Consider the following 27,154-nt stretch of genomic DNA (forward strand, 5'->3'; position numbering starts at 1 on the left):
GGGGGTGTCAGTAGATGATACGTAGTGATGTCCACTGTGGAGCTCCAGGGCAAACTCAAATCATGTCTGACAGAGCGCTAGAGGCCAGCCAGAGATCTTTTCCAAATTGATTGTCACAGTGTGGAGGGTTTGTTGCAAGCATCGGGGGCTTGCATTGGAAGTGGATGGGTTATGGAACCGGGATGATGAGAACAAAGAGAAGATAAAATGGGTAGGAGGAAGGACTGAGAAATGCCGTGAGCAGTGGTGGGCTGTGGCTGTTGGCTGGGCGTTCAGTCTTCTCAGGAGAGTGTACTGTGGATGAACAGAGCCATATAAAGGGTGCAGGGCAGGTACTGGATCTGGAGATTTCCTGGCTTGTCTTAAACAACTGTAACTATTTCCAAAATGTTCAGATCCTTTGTGGAGCTCTGGGTGTCTCCTCAGCAGTCTTCGTGGACCGAGCATCTTCACTTCCCACTTGCTTCTGCAGAAAGTCACCTTCAGCAATGGCAGCTCTGTGGCTCAGGGGTCTTCAAAGTGGGGTCCCTGACAACTTGTGAGAAATATGAGTATTTGGGTCTCCTTACCAGATCTACTGAATCATAATCTCTTAGGGTGGGTCTCAGTAATCTCTGTTTTAACAAACTTGAGTGGTGATTCTGAAGCATGCCAAAGTTTGAGAACCACTTCTCTACTTGGAAGGACTGTGTTATGGTGGTGGTAGAGGCAGAGGCAGAAGCCAGCATGCAGAGCAGGATAATGGTTTTATTTAGTTTATATTTTACAGAATAACACAACCAGCAGTTTTCAATAGCTGCTTATAATATGTAATTACATACATACATAAGACAGAGCAAATGTTAATTGTCCTTAGCAAAAGTAGTTTATTATTACTATTATTGTTTTATTTTTCTTGGAGGAGTTTGTGGGGGCTGATGGAGAGTTTTGGGAAATGATCTAAAGGTCCCCCTGCCAGCCTTTGCAGTTGGCACTGCCCTGCATCATCTCTTGACTCTAATCCTCTTTTTTCTAAGGTCATCTCCTACCTAGTCCTTTCCCCCTCCACAACAAGGTCACTGTAAGAGCTGATGGGCTGCCTCCTAGCTTCTTGCTTGTAGCTTCAAATCACCCTCCACTCAGTAACCTGTACCCTCACTCTCAAATTCTCGTTCTTGTTATGACGTATCTGTGCTTCAGAACCACAGGCAGTTACTCCCCAACTTGTGTTCATGCAAGATTTAAAATCTACCTGACCACAAGGGGGTCCCAGTGCTTTATCTTACCCCCTTTCTTCATCCCTTTCATCAAATATAGCTGTTTTCAGCCAAGCAAATCTGCTTGGTTTAGTTAACAAATATATCAACCCATTATCTTAGGTTTGAAAAATTTCAAGTTAGACTAGAACTTGAAAATGAGTCAGTCCAAAGCTTACCACCTTGTGTAAAACTCATCCTCTTAACGACATTCCTGCCAGGGCGTTATGAGCTCTCTGAAGGAATCTATCCAGTGATGGAAGACTCGCCTTGTCTTAGAAACGGTTGATGGTCATGGTCATAGTAATGCACTGGAGTGTGTCTGTGTGTTTGGGGAACTGAAACTCACTCTTTCTTTGAATGTATTTGATCAAGTCTTTGAATGTGTCCCCTGTATCACTTGGTCCCCAATATGTTATGCATTGGTCCACCAGTGGATGGCCGGTGGTAATACAAGCAGCTTTAGGAACTTGTGGATGATACGTAACCCAGATCTTAGCTGGAGGCTCCAGGTCCATTGAGGTCTAGGTCAGTAGGCTCAAATTGCTATTGTGTGCACTTTGCAGTTCAGAGCAGTCCTCAATGTTTCCTTGAATGCCTGGGATGACTTAATGTTTCTCTGGCCCTGATTTCCCACGTCTCTTGATTGTGTTCCTCTGTATGCTTCTGGCTATTTTCATATCTGCTCTGATACAGACTCCTATAAGCCAAGTCCCTGCAAGCCAAGTCCCTTCTCTTCTTCCTGTGGAACCAAAGGCTATTGGTTAAAGCAAAATGTGACTGAAGATTAGTGAAAGCGAAATCACAACATGCAGTTACATGCAATTTAAAGTCATAGTTCTGTTCTCAACAGTCCTTTTGTCCATCTACCACCAGTCATTTTTTAAAGACCGTGTTTCCCAGGCAGCTCCTGCTGTACCACCCCTTGATCCCCCTCTACCCACCTTCCTCCATTCTTTGCCCTTCGTTTCCTTCTCCCTCTTCAGGATAAAGGACATTCCTCCCAGGCTCTCGTGCAGAGCCGCATGACCATCCTGTTTGTTGCTTTGGTACCTGCTGACACCCTTTCCCTCATCATCTCATCTCTGCTCCTTTCAGCTTATTCCATTTCCTACACGCAGGCCAATTTCTTCTTCTTTAATGGGAATTGTGGTCCAACTTGTTGGGATACTAGCAGATCTTTACTCCTTGCCGTAAGTGTATAAGCTTACACAGTTAAAAAATCTGATTAGAATTTTCTGTGTGTAATGTGACCCCAGGGAAGGCAAGGAAGACATGACTTGGTTACGGCGTGCCAAGTACCTCATCTTCTCTCGATGTATACTCCTTTGAATAAAGTTAGGGTGAAGTTTCTGTTCCAGTAAGAGGTGGACTAAGAAAACCTGAAAATCCTCCAATTTTTGAAAGCACGTAGGAGTGCTGAGTAAAATATTTAAAAAAATACCTTTAAATGCATTAGTTAAACTTACAATAAAGAAAGGAAACTCTGCAGGTGGTAGAAATGAAAGAAGAATTTAGTACCAGGACAGCAAGCTGTAAGCATGCCTGCTGGTTCTGCAGCTGAGCTGCATGGGTGGTGCTGCTAATTCCATGGGATCTAGTAACACATATTTTAACATCCACCTGGGGAAAGAAGATAAGGCCTTGGCCTGTGCAGGGTGGGGAGCTGGATCTGAGACTTCCACCTAAACTTGGACTCTTAAAACCTATGGCAGATTTCGTTTTCCAAAAATGTTTGCAACTGTGTCTCCCATCTCACATGCTTTTCTCTTGTAGTGCGATGTTGACAACCCCCCCCCCCCCCGCCCCGCCGAGATGTGAAGCCTGTGGTCCCTCCCCTTGAATCTGGGTGGTTTGTAACTGTGGCAAAAATGTTGCTCATGACTTGCAAAGTTAGATTATCAAAAGTGATGTGGCTGCCACCTGGGGCCTGTTGGGCTGCTTTTTCTTGGAACACCATCCTCATGCTATGAGGAAACAGATACCATATGGTGAGCCCACCACTGGGTCCATCCCAGAGTGCAGGTTTGTGAGCAAAATAAATAGTTGTTGTTGTTTGAAGCCAGTAAGTTTGGGGTGATTTGTTATGCAGCAATAGATAACTGGAACAAAAGTCTACATCCTCCCTGAAAGAAGAATCTGGAAAACAAAACGCACGCATTAGTATAAGGAGATAACAAGGAAACCTGTTTGCCTCCTCTGGCTCTTGAGAATTCTCCCCTGGGCAATTGAAACTGCCTGCATGATCTAGGAACTGTTTCAAACTAAGAAATTAATAAGAATTGGTTCTATGGGCTAGTAATGGCAGAATTAAATGGAAAAACCCGGCAGAATTGAATGCAGTATTTTCTGAAATGCAACCAAAGTCATAAAGTAGTCTCATAAAGAAAACAAGACCCACTAAATATAAGTTTACAGTCAAAATTCAAAAAAAATCTATAGGGGGAGAATCTACTGTAATGAACAGGAGTCAATGAACACAACAAACAGAGAATTAGAAGCCTAAGACCTCAATGTAATATAATGACAAACTGAAAAATAATAGAATATTGAGATGATTACTGCTATTTAGTTTTTTAAAAAATAGATTTATTGAAATATGATTCTTATACCTTAAGGTGTACCTACCTGTTAAAAGTGTATAATCCAGTCTTACCAAGCCTCCATAATCACCAATTCCTTAAAATAAAATTATCTTTCTATATACATAGAAAAGTGTACAATTCAGTGGTTTTTAGTATATTTGTGGAGTTGTGCAACTATCACCATAATTACAGTGGTGATGAAAGAAATCAAAGAAAATCTAAATAAATGGAGAGATATACCATGTTCATGTATTAGGAGACCCAACACAGAAAAAAGCTCAGTTCTCTCTAAACTGACATACAGATCTAATACAATTTCTATGAAAATCCCAGAGAGATTTTCTTTAGACACAAATAAGATTTTATGAAATTTATATGGAAAGTCAGAGGAACTAGAATAGTTAGGATAATTTTGAAAAAAGAAGAATAAGATGCAGAGGATCAGGGTATTTGATTTGGAAACAATATGAGTTATAAAAATAAAGTCTAGGTGGTACTGGTGAAAGGACAGAACCATAGGTTAATGGAGCACAATAAAGAAGCCAGAAACAGATTCATTCAAATATGCCCAACTGATTTTTGACAAAAGTGAAAAAGTAATTCAATAGAGATAACATTGTCTTTTTAACAAATGGTGCTGGAGTACTTGGACATTCATAGAAACTTTATTCATAATAACCTCAAATTGGAAACAACCCAGATCTTATTTATCCAGTGAATAGTTAAACAGACTATGGTGCATTCATACCATGGAATACTACTCAGCAATAAAAAGAACAAGCTATGGATACATGCAACAACCTAGGTGAATCTCCAGAGAATTATGCTGAGTGAAAAAGCCAACCTCCAAGGGGTATAAATCCCATGTATATAGCATTTTTGAAATGACAAAATTATAGAATTGGAGAACAGATTAGTGGCTGCCATGAGGGATGCTGGTGGTGACAACAGTGCTCTACATCTATGTCAACCTCCTGGTTGTGATGTACTGTAGTGCTACAAAATGTTACCATCGGGGGTAATTGGGGAAAGGGTACAAGGGATCTTTGGATTACCTGTTACAAAGTTCTTGGCACACCACACAAAGCCCTTCAAAATCTGGCCCCAGCTGACCTCTCCTGTTGCCCTAATTGATCATTTAAGCCCAGAAAAATGAAACTAGTTGCCCTCCCATGCTGTTTCAACTCTCCATGACTTTGCACATGTGTTTGCCTCTGCCTGAAATGTTCTCTCCCTCTGCTGATCACCAAGCCAACCCATTCATCTCTCAAAACTCTGGGTGAAGGCCACTTTTTCTATAAAGCCTAGCCTGACCACCAGGACAAAATTATCACTCCCTCCTTTGTTTGACATCTGTTTGTTTCTACACAGTTATATTATTATTTACTTCATACTGTATTGCAAATATCTCTTTATTGACTGTCTCCCTACTAGACTTTGAGTTACCTGAAGCCAGACACTATGCCTTGCCAGTCAGTGTATATAAGTGTTTAATAAATGTTTGTTCAGTTGGACTGAAAGCAGAGTGAATGGGAATGTTCTAGATTTGTAACAATTCCAAACAAGGGGAGAAATCCCACTCATTGCCTGGACCAGCTCTTAGTGATTCATACTCAGTTACCTTACTAGAAAGAAGTCAGGGGCATTTTAACTTACAGGACTCCCATGATTCACAAGTCACAACTTCCTGCGATGCCTTGTCTTCAGCAAATATTTGTGGAGCACATATTGTGTGCCAAATACTATCTCAACACCCCACTCCCTCAACATGGTGTACATAAGGCGCTGGCTAAGCCTTGGGTTGAAGCCCAGAGTGGACACCTACAGTCCTGTAGGCTGTGGAATGTGCATTCCCATCCTGCAAACTAAGCTATGAGCAGTGCACTACTGCAATAGTGTAGTCCTGGGGTCTCTGTTGAAATTCTCACGTTTGCAGCTGCAATTCTTGGGACCTATGAAAGAGTTGCCTAGGTTCCGAGTCAGTAAATTTTATGAAGCTAGGTTCCCTAACTTAATTGAGCAAGATAGGAAGGAAGGTCAAGATGTGGAGCCAATTGGGTGAGAAACTGAGGGAAACTCACCCATGATACAATTGAAACACATGGAAGGAAGAACAGGCTGATGACGAGATTCATTCACATTTTTAATGTGGTTTCTATAACCTCAGAATCTTATAAGCAGATAAAAAAGTCAACCTTGAAGGACGTTTTGGGTGCAGGAGTATAAAAATGAGTAAATCACAGTTCTTTTCCTAAAGGAGCTTACCACCAACAGATGATCCATTTTACTTTATTTAATAAATCATCACAACAGATGACCTTTATTTTATTAGCGGAAATGGCTAGTTTGAGTCAAAATTAGAAAGTTCTTCTCTGTGACTAATATATTACCCCCTAGAGCCTCTGTTTTTCTGGAACTCTTGATTAAAACTCCAAATCTCCAAGCAATTACTTTCAAACACTTATTTTTGATCACAGTACACATACCGTTTAAGCATGTCTTGAATGAACGTGGCACATTCTTCCAAGCACTCAGTGCACTTTCATACATACTGTATTACCGAATTCATTCCGACCAAGTTTTTATAATGAGGTTAAAAATCAATCCTGGAACTTCCCAAAGGAATACTATGCAGATTTACAAATGAATCATCCAGCAGATGGTAAGACTTGGATTTTTGCATGCTTTGCAGACATTAGCATACTTCAAGGTAGTTATGCATTGAAAAATATTCACTGAATTATGGGGGAGGTGGTGTTTGAATTAGTGATAGTCTACGTTATAGAAAACTTAAGAAAATGCTGTCTTCTACCTCTCAAATACCCAACTTACACTAACCATTAACAAAGTGTTTGTCAAGTCGGTTTCACTCTTGATAAGATTCTCTTTTAATTAGTATACTAAATGAATGCTGTCCAAGTTCTTGAAAATAGCCTTTATTTCTGTCTGTATCATTACTCTGCTGAACAGACTCATTCTTTTGATCTGTGACAAAGAGTAATCGAGACCTCTCCTCTTGGAATTGATGGTCTCACTATATAGTGATCCACTGCACCGGATGAATTTCTAAATAGACTTTGAAAATTATGTAGGAGCTGTGCCCATCAATTGGGTAAAAACAAATGCAAGATTTTGCTTCGAAGCAGATTGGGCACCGTCTTACTGTTTTCTTTGGGCTTGGGTTATGCATTGCTTATTGTGATAACTAGCTGTTTGAGTATGAATGTCAGTCTTACTCTTGGTTCTTTCTGCTGAATTTATCCAGCAGCCCAGGTAGACGTGAGTGAAAGCTAGAGTGACCTACATACCTCACCTTTCAGAAAACCACAAGCTCTGTGTCAATCTTTTTGCATTTCAGAATGATTAAACTAGGGTTAAGTCCAAAATAAAACTCTAAACAAAATGTGAAGAACTAAGGAAATGAAACACCATCCTAAAGACTTAAGGAAAAAGTAGACTTCTGAAAAATAATTTGATATAGATGGCAAAAGGAAAAATGTAAATGCTACTTTGCATTCTCCATAAGAAGCAAGAAGACATAGTCCTTATGAGATAGGAGCAGAAAGTTGTAGGAATAAAAGTATGTTAATTCTAAGTTAAGATGCAAAAAGGGACAATACAAAGAAAGTAACTCTGAAACAGGAATTAAAATCCACACTGAAATATAGAAATGAAATGAAAAGATTTTAATCAATGAGTGGAAGACAAACTTGAGAAATGGTATATTAGACTAGATGAGAGTGATGAAGAATTGAAAATGATACGAAAAGATAATAGGAGGTCAGAGAAGAAAGAGCCAACAGAAATATGTGAATCATAGATATTCTGAAACTACAAACAGTTGGAGCAGAAGTTTGAAAGATAAAATTGAAGGCAGCTTGCCTAAACAGAAAAAGTAAGGCTTGAGTTTACATATTGAAAGAACTCATTGTGTTCCAGAAAAAAAATTAAAAATCAGTAAAAATAACCCACAATTACATATATGGTAGCAACATTTTTGAAATACAAGATATAGAAACATGTCTGCCTGCAAAGGAAAAAAACCAAACCTATCAGACTTGGTTACAAATTCTCTTCGACAGCACAGAAATAGCAGAAGATAACTGAGAAATATGTTCAGAGTTTAATGTAAATTCAGTAAGGTCTGTACCTAAGTTGTTGTTCATATATATCTCATTAACCAACATGTCATTCTTGGAAAGAATTATTTGAGGATAGACTTAAGCCAACTGAACATTAATCTAAAGAAATTCTGTAGAGCTGTTCTGCCACATAAAATGTGACTATTGAGCACTTAAAATGTGGCTAGTCCTAAGTGAGATCTGTAAGTGTAAAATACACACTGAGTTTTGAAAGAAAAGAATAATATAAAAATCTCACTAATAATTTATTGTATTGATTACTTGACTAAATGATACTATTTTGAGTTTATTGACTTAAAGAACATGATTTATTAAAATTGATTTCATTTGTTTGTCTTTAATAAATGTAGCTACCAGAAAATTTAAAATTACAAATATGGCTTATTATCTGTTCTATTGGACAGTCCTGCTTTAGACGATAAACTACTGTGTTAAAGAGCTGTTGAGCACCAAAACCAGGTAAATGTATCCTTCAGTACAAATAGTTATTGGACATAAAGTTAGAAAACAAATGTAATGTAAAATACAGTTCTTAACAGTGACACATCTTAATATTAAAATAACAATTTAGACGTGAAATATAAAAATTCACATTACATCAGTGAAAGTGAGTAGAGGGACTAGGAAGGCTGGGAAGCTAATTTAATGGTCTCACATGGAGTCAATGGAAGCTGTGTTGTTATTGGTGTCGACAGTTAAATAACAAGAGAGATGGAATATAAGCATGTATATTTTAGAATTGAAAGGTATCTATTGTAGTTTCTCAATTGTCACAACTATCTATGATTTCAAAAGGCAAAACTAAAACAAAAAAAGAGTAAGCAAGACTGTTTCAAGCAAGCACAAAGAAAAAGGTGATAACTGTGTCAGTATTAACTTTGTAAAAAGCAGAACTCAAGAAATAAAGAGCTGAGTCACTTTCCTTGATAGAGAATATAGTCCACAATGAAGATGTGATAGCTCTAGACCTTATTTTCTGCACCTACAGTGAATCTTTTCTTTAAATTCAGTGCCCATGAAACAGTACAAAAATTACCAAGACTTGGGTGATAGATATAACATCAATAGATTCCCCAAATCAAGATTAGATCACATAGAACATAATCTCTCTATATCATTATAAAATCTAGAAAGTAAAAAGAAAAAAAGAGTTAAGGAAGGGAAAAAGAAGGGAGGAAGAAAGAAAAAAGAGCATGAGAGAAAGAAGAAAATCTTAAATGACAGCAACCAAAAATACTTTAACCATTTGAAATATTTTTTTCAGAAACAGTCAACTTCTGGGTCAAAAAGGAAATGAAAATTTCCATTACAGTCTTCTCAGAAAGGATATTCAGTGAGAAGATGGGATGTCAAAACTGGTGACGTGCATCCAATTTAAAAAACAAATAAGGGAAAAAAGAGGAATATAAACTTATTCAAAGTAGGGGAATGAAAATATAAATCTAAAAGCAAAAACAGATGAATCAGAAATGAGAAAAGCAGTGAAATGCATAGATTCAAGAGCTAGCTCCTTAAAAAGGCAATAAAAGTAACCTCTAGAACAGCTCTGTCCAGAAAACATTCTGTGATGATAGACTGTTCTATGTTGGCACTGTCCAGCACAGAAGCTACTAGTCGCACGTGTTTGTTGAGCCCTTGAAGTGTGACTAGTGCAACCGAGGAAGTAAATTTTTAATCTTACTCAATTTTTATTTTATTTAAAAAAATTTTATTGAAATATAATTGATTTACAATGTTGTATAAGTTTTAGATGTACTGCAAAGTGATTCAGTTATACATACATACATATATCTATTCCTTTTCAGATATTTCTCCATTATAGGTCATTACAAGATACTGAATATAATTCTATTCAATTTTAATTGATCTAAATTTAAGTCATCACACACGATTAATGTGCTACCATATTGGACAACACAGCTCTAGAAAGTAAACAGAGACGAAAATAAGTAATAAATACTCAAAAGTGTTAATGTGTAGAATATATAGATGAAGATTAAAATACAAAATACCGTAGAAATCTGTGCTAAAAATTGAATATTTCTACAAAATGGCAATTTCTAAGGGAAAATATTGACTCCAAAAGAAATAGATATCTGAATGCAGCATAACAAAAGAAGACCCTGAAAAATTTGTGAAGTGATTACTTTGCTAAAGATACTTTGGATCCTGAGTTTTATAGGCAGTTTTGTTCAAACATCAGGGAAAAGATTATTCCCATGTTGATGATTTAATAAGAGACTACTATTAGAAAAGAGAATGGAAAATTATTGTGGATGATGTATGTGCTTACCAAAACTGAAACAAAAAAACAAGGAAAAACCCTTAAAAAGAGTGAGTTTAGTAAGGATATGGAATATTAAGAAAATGCACCAAATGATAGCTAGTTTATATTCCAGCAACAACAATTTAAAAAATATCATCTAAAAATGTACTCTGTTAATAAGAGTGGCAAACATATAAAATGCCCAGGGAACAAACTTCATAAGAATTTCCAAGACAGAAGAAAATTGAAACTTTACTGAATGAAATAGAAGTCTGACTGAAATACACGGGAAGACCTTTTGGTTGGCAGGTGACAGAAACCCAACACCAAGTCTCTTAAGTTTGAAAGGAGATTTGCTGGAAGGATACCATGGTAGTTCACAGACCTGTAGAAAAGCTGTAGAAAACTCATAGGTCTGGGAATATAAGGGACTGGAACCAGCTTGTGCCACTCTCAAGACCCTTCTTTTTTTTCCTGCTTTCCTTCGGGTATTGGCTTCATTTTCTCAGGCTCGTTCGTGTGTTGATTGGGACATGTTGCTAGCACTAACAGTCTAAGAGAAAGGAAGTTACTTGTTGGTGTCAGTATGAAAAATACTACAGGGAAGAACTGTGATTATCTGAGATTTGGTTGTATACCTACTTCTCGACTTATTACTGAGGCCAGGGCCATGGAATAACATAGCTAAGAAGCCCACCAGACTCACATGGGATGAGTAATGGGGGAGGAGACATTCCCAAAATAAAGTGAGAGGGGCTATTATAAGTAGGGAGGAAATGGTGCTTAGGTAAACAAATATGATAGCTGTTTTATACTGAAAGGACATTTCGTCTACCTGGATGAGAGCATGATATATTGTGAAGATGATCATTCTTTTGATAAATAAATAAATAAAATAATTAATTATACCTTTGTTAAATACCATCTTAATGTAAATTCAAAAGGGAGATTTCTCTTTAGAAATTTTTAAACTAAATTTTCTTAAAGACTTAAACAAGTAAGAATAGCCAAAAGGAAAGGGGAGGTGTTGCAATATTAGATGGATATTATAAAGTTATAATAAATAAAATAATGTGATTCTGTTGTTTAAAAAGTTTAATTTAACATCATAACTCAGAAATAAACCCTAAAAAAGAAGAAAGAAATCCTAACATATTTGAGAATTTAAAATATATCATCACAAATCAAGTTGTAGCCTTACATTTTGATAGCCCCCCCACCTCAGTTTGTATGACATCTGAAATAGAGTTAAATGTTCAGATCTCTTCAAAGTTGCAGGGAACAGTTTCTGAAAAGTCTCTAAAACCAAGAATTGTATATTGAAAGTTACAGAACAGTACCTGTGTGACTGATTAAAAGATATTCAAAACATTACTTATACTTCACTTTTTGTAGTATCATCACTGTTTTAGTGGGCATAAAACTTTTCACCTGGGCTTTTTTGGGTTCATTTCTGACTTCTGTAACCAAGGCCCAATTTTCCTACCCCCTGGGAATTTTAGGAGCCTTATCCTCCCCAAAGGAGAAGATACCTATGAACACATGTCATGGGTATTTTGAGAACCATTGAAAGTTTCCAAGGTGGTTTTCTTTCTTTCTTTTTTTTTTTTTTTTCACTTTTCTGGAGAATTAAATCTCTTCTTTCCTTTGTGCTTTGCAGGTCTCTAACTTCTCAGCCTTCTGCTAAGTATAATGTTGTGTATTTTTTTAGATCAGGAAACCAAGTTGATAAGTCACTTGTCAGATTTAAATGGGACTACCGCATCACCTTGGGCTGCTCCTGCCAGCAGTTTATCAGATTGCCACCATTAGACACACTTCAAAATGAATCTGTAGTTATTTTGGATTTAAATTCTTCTCATCTCATTTTCTTGCTGTGTCTTTCCTTAACCCATTAAACTCATCTTGCATTATTCATCTCTCCCTGCATCCTGAACTTCTTCTTTAAAGGAAGCTGCAAACTGCTTCATGCGAGGGACTGCAACATCAAGGCTCTCTCTGGTTGTGCACAGGGTGTATCTTATTTCTTACATAAAAGGATAACTTTTTCATAGTAAAAAAAATGCAAAACATTGTGCTTGATTTACACTCTGTGTGTGTTTATTTACTCATAAATAAAGTACAAACAGTGTGATGCATCACCCTGAGCCCTGGATTAGGAGAATGAGAATTTTGGGTCAAAGCAATTTGTGTTTTCTAACTCTGTGATTTAGGTGATTTGATCTCTTGGAGCCTTAATGTTCTAGTGTTCAATACTGTTTCAATAATACTTACTTTGAAGGGTTGACTTGATGATTAAATAAGGTACCGTAGTGAAGGCATCATGACAATGCACAGCACATAGCAAGTACTGAACAAATGTTGGTTACATGTGAATCTGAGCACTTGTACTGTTGATAAACTCAGTGGTACAGAAGCGGCTCCCAGAGTTTGTGATTCTGGAAGAAACAATCAATCTGAGGTGTCCATGGGGTACACAAAAAGTTGTCTTTGTGAAGAGAAGGGAGAGGATTTAGGGCAGGGACAGAGGGGAGATAACAGGAAAAGAGAACGTAATGGGCACTGAATTGGAGTCAGGAACAAGCCAAAGGCAAGAGGAAAGCTGAAATGGGGAGGGAGGGGTGTGGGCAGAAGCAGATGGGATGGAGTTGCTCATCTCCTGCACCTGAGCCACATTATTTTTGTTACCCTGAAGGGTTAGTTTGTGTATAATTTCCCTCAGGGGTTTTTTGATATTATTGAGAGAGACCTGTGTGACTCTATCTATTTCCATATTTTTGCTTCTACTTAGTCAGAAACATTTCATGCTTTCAAAGTCAACTTAAAATAAATTAGAGCAGGGGAATTTTTATTTTTCATTTTGTCAGAGCGAACATTCCAGTGTCCCTGGAGAGTGCTCTGCTGAGAATCAGAGGAAGAGTTCTTTTCCATTCTCTCAGAGTTAAAAGAGGAGAGTGCTCCAGAGGGCTCACATCAGATTGAGCTGGGATGAACCATGTCAGGAGGCGATGAACCATGTCAGGAGGCTATGATCCACATAAGGCAGGAATGAGTAGCAGATGGGATTCTGCTTGTATTTTCTAGGATGCGAAAACTGTGTGGAAACTCTATGAAGCAGGTACCTTTGAGCCCAGCTTCATATCCCGTTAGCCCACTTTTTAAGCTCTAGCTGTACTGCTTTCTCTTGATTTTTGTGCCGAGGATTCTCTAATGATGTGGGAGTTGTCTCACAGTCATGCATAGTATACCCAGAAGGGCTGGGGAATTAATTTCCTATGGGTACCCTTGTCATGAGCTGAGAGCCTGTACATAAATGCTCCCTCTTCCATTCCTCAGGAGGATCATTTTGATCATCACCTGCAGTGACTGCAAAGATCTCTGACTGCACTGATATAAGGGACGGGAGGGAGGAATTAGGATTATTTTGTTATTGTAAGATACCTGTGAAATGGCATGATGTTTTTGAAAGTGCACTTGGATTATCTATAAATGTATACTGTGAACTCTAGGGCAACCACTGAAAGTTAAAAATATAACTATAACCAATATGCTAAGAAAGAAGAATCATGTAAGAAGCTCAGAAAAACAATGGAAGACAAAATAGGAACAAAAAACAAGGGCAACAAATAGAAAATAATAATGGATATGGTAGATATTAATCCACTTATTTAATTCATAATTATATCAATAATCATTTGAATGTCAGTAGTCTAAACTGACCAATGGTCTAAGTGTACCAATTAAAACATAGTTAATAACCAGTTGCGGTGACAACTCAATATTGCACCTGTGTGCTGACTTCCCTTTTGTACCCTAATTCACTCCTCCATGTCCTTCACTCCTGCTTCCTGAAATCATTTCCAGATAAACCACTTGCCATCAGTACCTGTCTCAGGGTCTGCTTTCTGGAAGAAAACCCGGCCAAGACCCTACATTGGAAGCAATTCATTACGGGCTAGGAAAGTCCTCTTTCCCTGGACTTGGTGGTATTCTTGGTTTCACTCTTAGTATGTTTCCTATGATATATTTTATTGCTTAAAATTTTTGAAACTGTTTTTATTCACTTTTCACCTTAAAGTTTTTTTTTAAATAGTCCATCAGTTACTAATTAATTTATTCAGCAAACATCTCTTTCAAGGCCTGTTGAAAACCATCACGAGTTCATACTGATAGTTTTAATTTGGATCCAACGCTGCAGGGTTCTTCTTCATACTCTCCTGTTGCCCACTGTATGTTCCTTCTCCTGAGGTGAGAGCTCTGGGCCCCAGTGCCCTCGTGCTAGTTGCTTGTTTGCTCTTTCTTCCAACACACATGACATCGTTCAGATGACTACTTTATGATTACTGCTGACTAGAAGCCGACTCAGCGAAGCTCCAGATTTCTTTGCAGTGTGTATGTGTGTGTGTGCACTTCGAACTGGTCTCTGAGGATGTCCAGTTAGAATACTGTATTCAAAAGATACTTAAATTAATTCTTGTCTTCCATTTTGGTTATGTTATCAATTTGATATATAGTTAGATATGTTTGTTTCTATTTGTATTCAGCTTTAGGATTTCTTTATTCCCTGTTGATTTGATTTTTGAATATGAAAACATTTACACAGTTGAAAAGTAAAAACTATCTGCAAATGTGAAGTCATTCTCTCATCTCTAGTGTATTCTGCCTACTCTCAAGCCATCCCCGGTAGGTAACTATTTTCATGGTTTCTGGTCTGTTATTCTTGTTCGTCTCTGCAAAAATATGCAAATACATTTCTCCTGTTTTTTCACTCAAGAGATAGCATAATACACTATCAAATACTAGGAAGCATAATATACAACTTACACTTATTGCTTTTTCCAGTACTATTAGAAATCTCTCCTTATCAGTTTATAGAGATCTTTCTCTTTGGGATATTAGTAGCTCATTATCTGTATGTAGCATAGTTAATTCAACTGACTACAAGTATGGTTTGGCTAATTAAAGGGGGATTTCTCAAGCTGGGTGCAACAAATGTTGGTTACAGACAGCATGAGGACTCTGAAATTGCTGAAGGACAATTAAAAAAAATCATACGAGTCCAAAGTGAATATGTGTTAATGGTCTTATTTAACTCATTAATTGATGAAGAAACCAGGAAAATGTTACAACTGGTTCGAAGGAGAATCTAAAGAATGACAAATACACAAGTCCATCAGGGATGCTGAGACGAATTTGCTTATTAGATGTAAAACTGGCAAAACATATCAGTATCTACAGGGCAGTAACCAGTTGCATCCCGCGGGACACACTTTGCAGTTCTCTAAACAAAAATCATTTGCATTACTCTCAGTTTTCTCCAATTTATACAACTGTGAAATATCTACAAGATAATAGAAAATGGAGATAACCGAAATGGGTGAGCTAGGCAGGGAACCCACTAAACTTTTTTGTCCATTTCAAAGTCTAACTATTTTTCTTGACGTTTATGGAGGGGATGGGGATGATGGGTAGGGGAAAACAAATTCATTTTCCCAAAGACTGGCTCTAGTCTGAACCAGTTAGTAGCTGCCTTGCATTTTTCGGCCTCCCAAAGCTTCTTGAGGGCAGGATTGTGATGATGTACTAAAAGTTTCTGTGTGTCTGAAGCATTCAGCACAGAGCTCTGAAGTGCTCTGCACTGGCCAAGAGTTTTGGGGCACAAACATGAATCCCCTTCTGTTGATGGTTGGTATGCATCAATAGACTCATACTCCAGGTATATTCACACTTCTTGAGTCTTCCCATTTTGTGCTGTGTTGTTCACCTAAAGTAGACTGTTGTCAATAATTTACCTTCTGAAAGAGATTAAAACAGAAATAGCAAAATTCTCCTCATAATGCTTCATGTGATGCCGGCTTCCTGGATCTCTCTGGGGTTTGTGCCTTAGGGCCAGGTTATAGGTGAGATGGCACTAATGAGCTGTTATAATTAGATCCTTGTGGACGGAGCCCAAGTTCTACTTAATTACAGCTTTATCAAGTCAGATAATGGCTGGAACACTCCAGGACAGGGCTGAAGATTAAACATTGCTCTTCTTTAAAACATTTACTATTTTTGTTCTTTAAAATTACTGTTTGGGTTTGGTCAGAAGGATAATTTTTTCCCCCCACTTAATCATGCTGTGAAAAATTTTATCTCAGTCTTGATAGAAGTGTTGACTGAAATGGAGTATTCTCATTTGAATCATGTATTCATCATCTGCGTACTTCCTCTTCATAAATATGGAGAGGATCTTTGTTTATCTTTTCTATCTTGGAATACAACCTTTAGAACACAGTTCAATTATGGACCCACGAACTGCTCCGCCCCCAGCATTTTCTGATGGCATCGCAGTCTGCCTGGCTGCTTTAACAGAAGCCACCTCTCTCTTCTTTACTCTCTGCCCCCAGTCAGTTACCAAATCCTACTAATTCTGCTTGCTTATCTCCTCAATCCACCTATTTTCCTCCGTCTTCATTATCACCAGGCTATTCCAGACCCTTTATTTTCTCACGGCCAATTTGCCTTCTGGCTGATCACCCGGTTCTACTCCCTTGCACACCTCCCAACTGGAACATCCTCTGTGTTGCTGGTTCCCAACGTTTTCTTGAGCAGAGGCCTCCTCCCCCATCTTTTAAAGTTAAGAAACAAAACAAAACAAAAAACAAACCATGACTATCCCATGAGAGTAATTGTTCTCCGGGCTCTCAAAGGTCAAGAGAAACACAGGCCATTTCCACTTTCTAAGTTTCCCAGAATATTAAAAATGTTGGGAAATGCCAAAATAAGTTATGAAAATTGTAGTATGTTGTAACTGTTTGCATTTAACAAATTAATAACTTTAACATGAGAAAACTGTGCAATGTAATTATGCCTTTTACAAGATAATTGGAGGATTTATTAAAAAATCAATTGCCACTGCCTTATAGATGGTAGTGTTTGGATATGGGGAACACCTTTATGTTAATGTGATAGCACACATGTAACATTTAGGGGAGTGCATTTGGCTGTAGACAGCTGAAGGCCTAAGAATGTCATAGGTAGATATTCATATGTCTTGTATCCAGAAATCTGGAGATGGAAGAAACCAGGGAAGCTGTTCAACTGTGTGGTTAGAGACCCAGGTTCTTTCTACCTTTTTGCTTCTCCATATGTAAGATTTTGGCTTTTTTCATAATGCTTGTCACCTCTTGGTCACAAGATGGTTGCTATAGCTCTCACACATGTCCACTTTCCGGGAGAAAGAATTAAAAAGGGCCAAGGGGAATAAAAGGAAAGGGAAAATTTAAAGGGACAAAAATATTTTTCTCCTGTTGAGACTTTACTTTTTTATTCAGAGAGACACTAGTCCCAGGAATTTCTACTTACATTTCATTGGCCAGAATTATAACACACGTTTAGCCATAGTCATAAGGGAGGCTGGGAAATTGAGTATATTGTTTTTTAGTTTCCTTGGATGAGGAAGGCAAGTGAAAAGAGAGTTGAGCATGAATGTTGAGTGAATCCTGCTTATAGCTTCTGCCACAGTCTTCTTTTAAGCTTGCCAGTGTATCTTTGTAGCTGTTGGTAAAACTTCTGGAGGTGTTATCCCATGTCCATCTGGGACCTCTAATGGAGAGCTATACTGGACCACATGGCTCTTCTGATTCACTGAGAAAACGGTGAAAAAGCTGTCATGAATTCGTTAGTGCTTTTACATAAACTTATAGTTTATTAATCACACCTATATATATTTAAAAATCAGTCTTATATGAAGATTTTGTTACTTTGCCTGTAGATACAGTGGATTCATGGACCTCTTCATATAGCCCTCGTATTCCCCACAGGTCCACTGCTCTACAGCACATTAGTTTCCTTTCAGGAACACAGAAATGGTCATGTCATCATGATCTTGGTTAAAGATCTTTAGTTCTTTTTTGCCCAAGGAAGAAATTCTAAGATGATTAGCATTTTATTCAAGACACTTTATAACCAGTCTTTGGCCTTATCTCCGGTCACAGCCCTCTCGCTTTGCTGCAGCCTTACCAAACCTCTTTGTTATGCCTCTGAGCCTTTGCACTTGCTGTTTGCCCTGCATATTCTCCTCTCTCTTCTCCACCTGCGGAAGATCTGTTCCTTTAGACCTGTATCAGATGTCATGTTCTCTGCATAGCTTTCCCCAGGGGCCGGAGGCAGGGTGACTGAGCAGTTTCCTCCTGTAGCACTTTCTTTGTCCCAAAGTTATGATGCATTGCCCATTTGTTGTGATTGCTTATGGTTTGACTCATTCCCAAGGGAACCAGTTTCATTCATCTTTCTATTTCTAGAGCCCAGAATGGAAACTGGCATATTGAGGGAATTCAATATGTGTATATTGAATGAATAAATGAAAGAGTGAAGGGAAATGGGCAGGGAATTTATTGTAAAGCCTTCATTTAGATCAAATTTGAGAAAATAGGCTGCAGCTTTTGTTCTTCTTCCTAGATCCAGACCTTAGTTAACATAGAATAGACAGACCTTCATTAAATAGAACCAGACTTTCATTAATAGGACCAGATCTTATTAAGACATAAGTTCAGGAATGAAAATGCTGTCTTGCGTTTCAGGAGTTGGAAGTGTCTGTTTCCTGCCACTAATGTTCTTTAGTTTTCTCTTAATTGACACAAAAGCAGTTTGAATGTGGGACACCCAAAAAAGGTCAGTCGTGACCATGGTCATTAAAAGAGTCATTTGTGGACCTGTGGGTGTCCTTGGTGAAGGTTCAGGGATCCTTGTGAGGTGCTCCCTTTTGTATGTAAAGTTCTTTCGGTCTTAGCTGGACAACAAACCATGATGATTTCCTCTGTTGTGGGCTACAGGTGGTTGTTCAGGGAGGCATCCCCATATGTGTACAAATCTGTTCTCTAACCACCAATCACATGCATGTGAAATAGCTGGCACTGCTCCTTTCTTCTCCATGCACACCTCCTCATGCCCCATAAAGAGCCTTTGTGTGAATTAGAATATACTTCTGCATGGATAGAGTAGAAAAAGTCAATCCCCTCTAGATGGACACAGCTCTATGGGTGCATAACTTGGAGATTTGACAGTATATCTGACCAAAGAGAATGGCTTTCTTTCCTCTGGGAAGAGCATAACCAGCACTAACCAATGGTAATGGCCATGCCCTCAGGCTCTACTTAAAAAAACTTACTCATAGACTTTTAAAATAATGACTGTTTACTATATTATTTATTTGTATTTTTATAATAATTTTTAATTTTAGAACATTTTTAGATTTACAATTTGCAAAGATAGTACAAAGAGTTCTCCTATACCCCCTATGCAGTTTCCCCAGTGACTAACTTCTTGTGTTAGTATGGGACATGTGTCACAATTAATGAACCAATGTTGACACGTTATTATTAGCTAAAGTACGTACTTTGTTCAGATTTTCTTTGTTTTTATATAGTGTCCTTTCTGAGTTTCAAGACTCCATCAGGATACAACATTTAATCATCATGTTTTCTTAGGCTCCTTTAGGCTGTGACAGTTTTTCCGACTTGTGCTGTGATAACCTTGGCCGTTTTGAGGAGTCCTGACTGGTCAGGTGTTTTGCAAAATGTCTCTCAGTGGAGATTTGTCTGATGTTCTTCCTATGACTAGACTAGGTGTTTTACCAGGTTTTATTATTTAGGTGTGGCAAGGCCGACAGATCAGGGGATGTTTGCCATTGGAAAGATAGTTTGTTAATATTCCCAGATCCCAAAAGAGAGGGTATACATCACAGCACGGAGGCCACACTGAGAAGAACTGGGGTTGTTATGAGACAGAGGGAGGGAGGAATTGTGGGCAAGGGTTTTTATTGTGGTTCTTCAGGAAGGAATGGGCATGGCAGGGTAAACAGGCTTAGGATTGGCACGTTTGAATAATTCCAGTGCTCTTCGGGGATTTGGGGCTGTCCCTAGTTGTCTAGGACCTGCCTGGGGTCATTGGGCAGGTGGATAGTGGCTCGGAGAGTGAAAGCTTGTAAGGAAGGTGGTGGGGTGTGGATTCTGGTTTGGTTGGTTTGTATCTGAAAAGCATACGCCTGGGAGAGGAACTCTTTCTGAAGAGTTGAGGGGAGATAGGTGGTAGGAAATGAGAAAGGCAGGAGGCCAATGCAGGGTGACTTGGGCATATTACCTGTTGTGCAGAGCAAGGCATGTCTGGGATATGCATGTAAGACAGATATTAAAGCATCAAGTTTATAGAAGCTGGAAAGTGCTTAATACATTGGGGTTATATGTTTTGGGTAGAAAGAGCACATAGGTAAAGTGCCATTTTTATCACATCGTGTCAAAGTTACCTAATATCAGTGTAACTTACCATTATTGATATTGACCGTGATTACCTGGCTGTTCAGGCCCTATTTTATGATACTCTATCTGCTTCATGTCTGCCTTTAATGTTCATCTCATGTTTGAAGGGCTTGTAAGGTAGGATATCAGTAAACACCAAGTGTAATTTTCCTTGAGTCTTGATCTTGCAGAAGAATGAATCTGTCTGTAGTGAGTTCTAGTTCTTAGACGTGGGGCCCTCTTTGGGATAGGCATCTCCATAGACTGGAGTCTTGAAACTTGGGCCTTATGGAAGATAAGTTCACGGGGGAGACTTGTGTCTGAATATCTTTTCTGTTCTTCAAAATGGTAGTCCATTGCATACTTCCAATTGCTGAAAATATATCTAAGTAAATACTGACAGCTCTAGCAGGAGTTGGAGTTGATCAGACTGAAATGAGACAGGAGTACTTAGCTGTGAGTTCAGTTGCTCAGAGTGTTAGCCTATTTTTCCATATAAATTTAAAATATCCTGGTTACTTCATAAATTGCCTGACCAGTATCTTTTAGAGCCCTCTGATGTTGCTGGAGATCATGAAAATTGTGTAAATGTTCCTGCTCTGCTTTCGAAAATCCTGACTTGGGCAAGGGAGCACATGGAGTTGGTTGGTAATTCACCTGCACCTTTTTTCCCCTCGTGCCTCAGGGTCTAAGTCGCAGAACTGTCTGTGGAACTCTCTCATCGATGGACTCACAGGGAATGTCAAGGAAAAGCCACGGCCAATGATTGTCCACGACCCCCGACCCCCAGAGGAAATCCTAGCTGATGAACTCCCTCAGCTTGACAGCCCGGAAGCCTTGGTGAAAACATCCTTCAGGTTTGGTGGATTGCAACTCAGTTTGTTCCTTCCTATTTGTTTGTGGAGTTATTTCAGTCCAGTTGGATGCAGTGGCCAGCAAATTACCTCATTTCTTTGCACTGAGTAAATTAGAATTGATGAAGTAGTGTTGGAATTAATGCTCATTGGACTTCTGGCTGGATTTCCTGAATGTAGTGAAGACCGTATCAGTAGTTAAGTTGCTGTTGATATTTAATTGGTATTGGCGTTTAAATGCTGAGGCATAGGATTTACTGATGTTGGCAATTTGAGTTGGATTAATGAGTCTTGGCTTCAAAGGAGGATGACGCCGGGAGATTAAGTGTGCAGAGAAAGCACGTGTGGGCATTAATGCCGCCCTGTATCTTTAGAGCTCCTTGCTGAGGGAAGGTTTCTAGTTGTCCGAGATGTGAGAGCTATTACCTCCTGACATGAAGCGAGAATCTTCTTGTGTGGTTTCCCAGGTGGCTGTTTAGTCTGTCCTTGTTCATTGTTCAGTCTTGCCTCTTCCTGCAAAGGGCTCTTTTATTTTTGTTTTGTTCTTACTCCATTTTCAGTGTGACTGTGTCCCTTACCTTCTCACCCATATTAAATAAAAATCAATCTGGGTATGGATGTGGTGTATAAAAGTGATTTTTTCCCCTGAACGGACCTTTCAAATTCACTTTTGAAATACACAGTCCTACTGGTATGAGAAATGAAGACTGAATGATTTTGCCAGCCTGTCTTCCTCCCCTCTTTTTCCCATTGTCCTAATCATACTTCTTCATTTTTCTTTCCATTATATAAGGCTTTCATACTCTCCATGTGTCTAGGAGAACATATGAACCTCCCTTTTCTTCCCTCATGAACAAATCAGACAACTCTTGGAGTCCATGAAATATATTTGAAAAATGTGCTCTGTTTTGGATCCAGGTGATGTGTGTAATCGTCCGGTAAAAGCCATTTCATTGTGTGAAGATTCTTAGTGTAGACTGACTTATAGACGAGTTCTGAAAAGGAGTGATGAATAGGGGTTTGGAATTCTTTATATAATGTGACTGAGGCCGTGGTGGGACAAGAATTGCAAGGCAAATGCTTTCCTTATTCCTAGTGAGGGTTTGGTTTCTGTGCTGTGAGCTTTAAATAAAATAAAACCGTCTCAAGTAGAGACAAGTACATTCTCTGAACCTGCGATTCTCTGCAGGTGACTGTGGTGGGAGAGGAGGGGGTGAATGGTTTTCGTGATCGGTGTGTTCTCATCTCCAAGTGTCTCTGGTGGAGTCAATGCCTTCACATAAAGCCTTCTTGAAGCTACTCCTTCCACACCAGACTGGGTTCACGGTCATCTTCAGTGAATGGCTAAAGAGTCGCTCTCAGGAAAAGAACATCGGATTTGCTGCCCAACTCTGTTACCATCACCCCTTCCCTTTGCATTCCCAGAAGATGTACTGATGGCTCTGAACTTCAGTGCTCTGCTAGTTGTATTATATACCAATGTCTTGCTTTCAGAAAGAGATTAAATTATAAATTTGTTAAGGTCAGACCTATTTCTGGTTCCTTATAGCACTTGGTGCAGTAGGAAAAACCCAACAGGTATAAATATGCCATCCTACAGCAACTGAGGCCAGAAATGTATTGGCATTTGTTATTCATCGATCTTCTTAATACAACTGTGCTATACTGGAACCATCCTTTCTTCCAGAGAAGATAGTTGATTTCAGCAGCAATGTTAGAGGGTAAATATTCTCTAGAGCAGTTGGCCTTAACTGTGGTAGTGATGTCAGTTGTAAGATTTATTGTGCATGAATTACTATAAGCAAAATGTGGGAACAGCCTGCTTATCAAGAAATAAATTAGAGGAGAGTATGGGTTGCTCTTGTGATAATGCCACTTGTTTTCTATATGCCTTTTGGATTGCAGAGAAGGAATGAGTTATAGCTGGATTTTAAATAATGCTAATAGGAATATATCACTATGCGCTCCCCGCACATCCCCTTTCACTCCAGGAGTGAGAAAACCTGAGAATTGCTGACTCTTAATGTTAGTGACTCTAGGAAATCTAGGAAGACCGGTGGATTATACCCCCACATTTTTAAACTTCAGGGGCTCATCCATAGTTAGTGCTCTCAATCGCTAAAGTTACTTCTTTAACCAAGCAGTGCAATCTTCCCTCTGCTGAGACTGAGGTGTTGGGTTCTTTTCCTTTCTTCTTTTTTTGTGGGGGGAAGTAATTAGGTTTGTTTCTTTCCTTGGTTCTAGAAGGGGTACTAGGGATTGAACCCAGGACCTCAGAGGCATGCTAAGCATGTGCTCCACCGCTGAACTATACCCTACCCTCCGATGGGTTCTTTTTTCTGATTCTGAAATTCAGAGCCTCTCAGCCACCATGCCTTCTGGGTGTGGGTGTGCATGTGAGCACATTTATGCATACCCCTGCACACAGTAAAGGGGTCTGGGCATGTGATTATGAACATCCTGCCCTCCTCAGTTCTAGAGGGTCTGTTTGCTGAGGTGGGACACACAGGCCTCATGAATTCATATCATCTGTCCTCATACCTTTTCTGTTGGATCGTTACCACTGAGCAACACGGGAGAAGTGGTAGTGTTGGTTACTCCCTTCTGTTTCTCCTTGTTCACACTTGGGGAGCATTTGGAACCTGGGGCTGGGAAATATGGTCATCAGCTTTTATTATCAGATAAGGTCCAAATTACAATGATAATAAGCCCAATGTGCCAAATTATCAGAAAGTCCAGTCTTTTCTTGGGGTTCTTCTCCCTGTGTCCCAGGACCCTCATGCATACTGATGGTGGTTTAAGACAGCCCTCATCCTGCTCTGCCTCTTGCCACCTGCCATGGAAATGGGATCTCACGTTGAAGGTGGACTTTCTGACCTCAGTGAAGTTATGTCTATGTTGTTACTAGTCCAGATCGCCTCTTGCTTGTAATGTCTCCTCCTGCTGGCTTCTGTTGTCCTTTTCTGACACCTGGCCTCAGTCAGCACTACCACAGCTTCTCAGATGTGGTTGAGAATCTTCATTTCATTTCCCCCAGAAATCTTTTCTACATCTTTGTAAGTATGTGGAGACAGTTATATGTAAGCCACTCTCATAACAAAGTGTGCACTTGTTTTATATTTGCTTAATATTTTCATTCAAGTAGTTCTTTCTAGATGAAAGGGACAGTTTGCCCTAAATTAAATTCTGTTCTCTATTCCCCAAGATAGGAAGTGTTTATACATTTGTAAATGGTAGATGTTTTTCAAAAAAGTTTCAAAAGTTTGTATGTTTCAGTCTCCCCTAGGCTCCCTGAAGAGGGGAGGAAGACAGGCTGGCAAAATCATTCTTGTATGGCCAGGCACAACCCTAACAACCCACAGATGATGTCCCTGTTAGAGACGAAGAAACTGGCCCAGAAAGGTAGAGCTGATAGTTCTGATTGAATTCAAATACAAACGAATAAGGGCAATTGATTATAAATTGGTGGTCACTAGTGGCAGAAGTAAGGGGTAATTTGCATAGACTTTAGGTCCTCCTTCATCTTTATCAGCCCCCAGAATCTCATTCCAGATAAATACATCATCTATAAACTCACATGAAAAGCATGTTTGTGATGCACCTGCAGCTTCGAAGTAACTCTTCTTCCAACCAAACGACCACTGGTGGCCAACACTGTCTGTTTACATGTCAGTTAGCAGTGATGCCAGAGGCTGTAGCAGAAAGTGAGAATTAGATACACAGGTTTAGAAATAAAGATTTTGGAAAATTAGAGGCACCATCTCTTTTCTCTAAGGCTTGAAAGTTGATAGTTGAGCGTGTACAAGTATCATCTCAAAGCTGAATTCCTTCCCTGACACCCTGTCCTCCAGTCCTTCTCTTTGCAGGACAGTACTGATGAGGCACACGTTCCATCTCCTGGGAGAATGAGACCAGTGCTTGAAGGGAAAGGTCTCTGGGAAGTGTCACAGCCAGTGTCTCTGGAAAGTATCACAGTTTTGTGCTGTGTTTTTCTATGGACTTTAATCTTTAATCCTCATGAAAGGGACATTCTAAGCTACCCAGGTAGGAAAATTTGGCTTCTCATGGTGGCTGTGTTGGGCGTTAGTCTCAGTTCTGTTACCACTGACAAGCTGCTTCATCTCTTTCTTCATCTTTGAACCTCTGTTTTCTTAACTGTCACATCTGGGGGTTGGACCAGAACAACAGTTCTCAAACTTGAGAGTGGATCACAGTCACCTGGAGGGCTTATTCAGATGGTTCGTTGGGCTCACCTCCAGGCCTGGGTGGGGTCCTAGAATTCCCTTCCTAATAAGCTTCAGGTGGTGCTGATGCTGCTGGTCCAGGGACCATACTCAGCCACTGGACTAGATGATATTTAATATCCCTTTGACACTAGAATATTTTGCTATGTTAATTTGAGCAGGGCATTTATTTAATCTGGCCCCAGTTTCTTTGTATTTCAAATAGGAATAAAGATGCCTACTTCTCAGGGTTGCTGGGAGGCTTCAAAGGAGATAATATACATGAAAGAGACAAGCACAGTATCTGGCACCCAGAGTACGCTCAGTAAGTGCTAGCTGTGTATTCCTGCTCGGCACCCCCTGGAAACCTCGCGTGCTTTTGAGTGTCTACACGCAGAGTATTCAAGATCAGATTTGGGTTTTGTGGCTCCAGGTGCAGACACTGTGGGCTCTGAAAGCTCACTAAGCCTCTGGCATGAGAAGTCTGCTTTCAAAACCAAAGATTTTTAAAAAGAAGCATGTGGGAACCTTTACTATATAAAAAAACTTCTTTGTCTGGAAAGTAGGTGCTCCTGGCAACTGCACCCCAGATGCCTGTTTTCATTGTTCCTCAAGACCCGTCCCTTTGAACCTATTGTTCTGCTCAGGTTTTTCTTAAAAGAGATGAGAGAGTACACTGAACCTGGAGCTTAAGGAAGACAGACCAGTCCAGCCAGTCTGATTAGTGACAGGAATCTCAGTACTTGCCACTAGAGGACCCAAGAGAACAGGAGAGAGCTGGCTGCCCAGCACTCTTTCTCCCCAGCTTCTAGTGTGCACATTTGCAAAGGTGAGACCCAGCCCAGACGGTACAGTAAGTCAAGGAAACCAGTATTAACCAGGTGTCTGCTATGTCCAGGAACTGTACATTCATTTGCTCTTTTAATCTCCCTAAACCTTGGCATGGTGAATATTGCTATCCCAGTTGTATTGGTCAGGAAACTGAGACTCAGAGAGATCAAGTCACTTACCCAAAGCCACCCAGTGAGTGGCAGAACTGAAATTTTCAACCCAGTCCACTTGGCTCGAAAGCCTTACCTTTCCACTGTGTTCTACTACCACCACATCACCTTGGCTTTCCTGCTTCTTCTGGGTTTGCTGTTGGTGAAATAAGAGTGTGATTGGTTCTACTAATTTGGATGCATAGTTGGAGGCTTATCTTATGTTCTGTTGCACTAAATCCTTTTTATGGTCCAAACTTATGTTTTTAATCCACGTACCCCTTTTGGATAGGGAACCTTTAAGGCAAACTTTATGTCCAACAAATTCCTTGAGGGATCCTATTAAATCCAGATTCACATTCAGTAGGTCTGTGTTTTTAACACATTCCCAAGTGATGTGATCCAAGGACCACCTTCTAAGGAGTGAGGCATGGGCTTTGGAATAACACAGGTATGAATTTGCAAATGCTCTTCTAAACTATGTGATTTGAGTCATGGTTTTGATTCTCAGTTTCCTCATTTTACAAATGAAGACAGTGAGATAACGACACTGGCTGTGGGTGCTGTTGCTAGAATTAAGTGGGCTGTGACT

General features: G+C 39.4%; 1 protein-coding gene across 10 annotated transcripts in view; it reads left to right on the forward strand.

Annotated features, from left to right (window-relative positions):
* PDE1C (phosphodiesterase 1C) overlaps positions 1–27,154 on the forward strand; it is a 482,123-nt gene that overhangs the window by 122,371 nt on the left and 332,598 nt on the right. For 9 of the 10 annotated variants that reach the window (XR_012074369.1, XM_072964716.1, XM_072964717.1 and 6 more), the window contains one exon: positions 21,191–21,362. Coding sequence is in view for 8 of the 10 variants with exons in the window: in XM_072964708.1 (XP_072820809.1) it covers positions 21,191–21,362 (172 nt within the window). In the remaining 2 variants the exon portion in view is untranslated. Of the gene's footprint in view, positions 1–21,190; positions 21,363–27,154 lie in introns of those variants that run through there. The other variant, XM_072964714.1, reaches the window with a different exon arrangement.

This window comes from Vicugna pacos, chromosome 7 (genome assembly GCF_048564905.1).
Source record: "Vicugna pacos chromosome 7, VicPac4, whole genome shotgun sequence".
Taxonomy (NCBI): Eukaryota; Metazoa; Chordata; class Mammalia; order Artiodactyla; family Camelidae; genus Vicugna; species Vicugna pacos.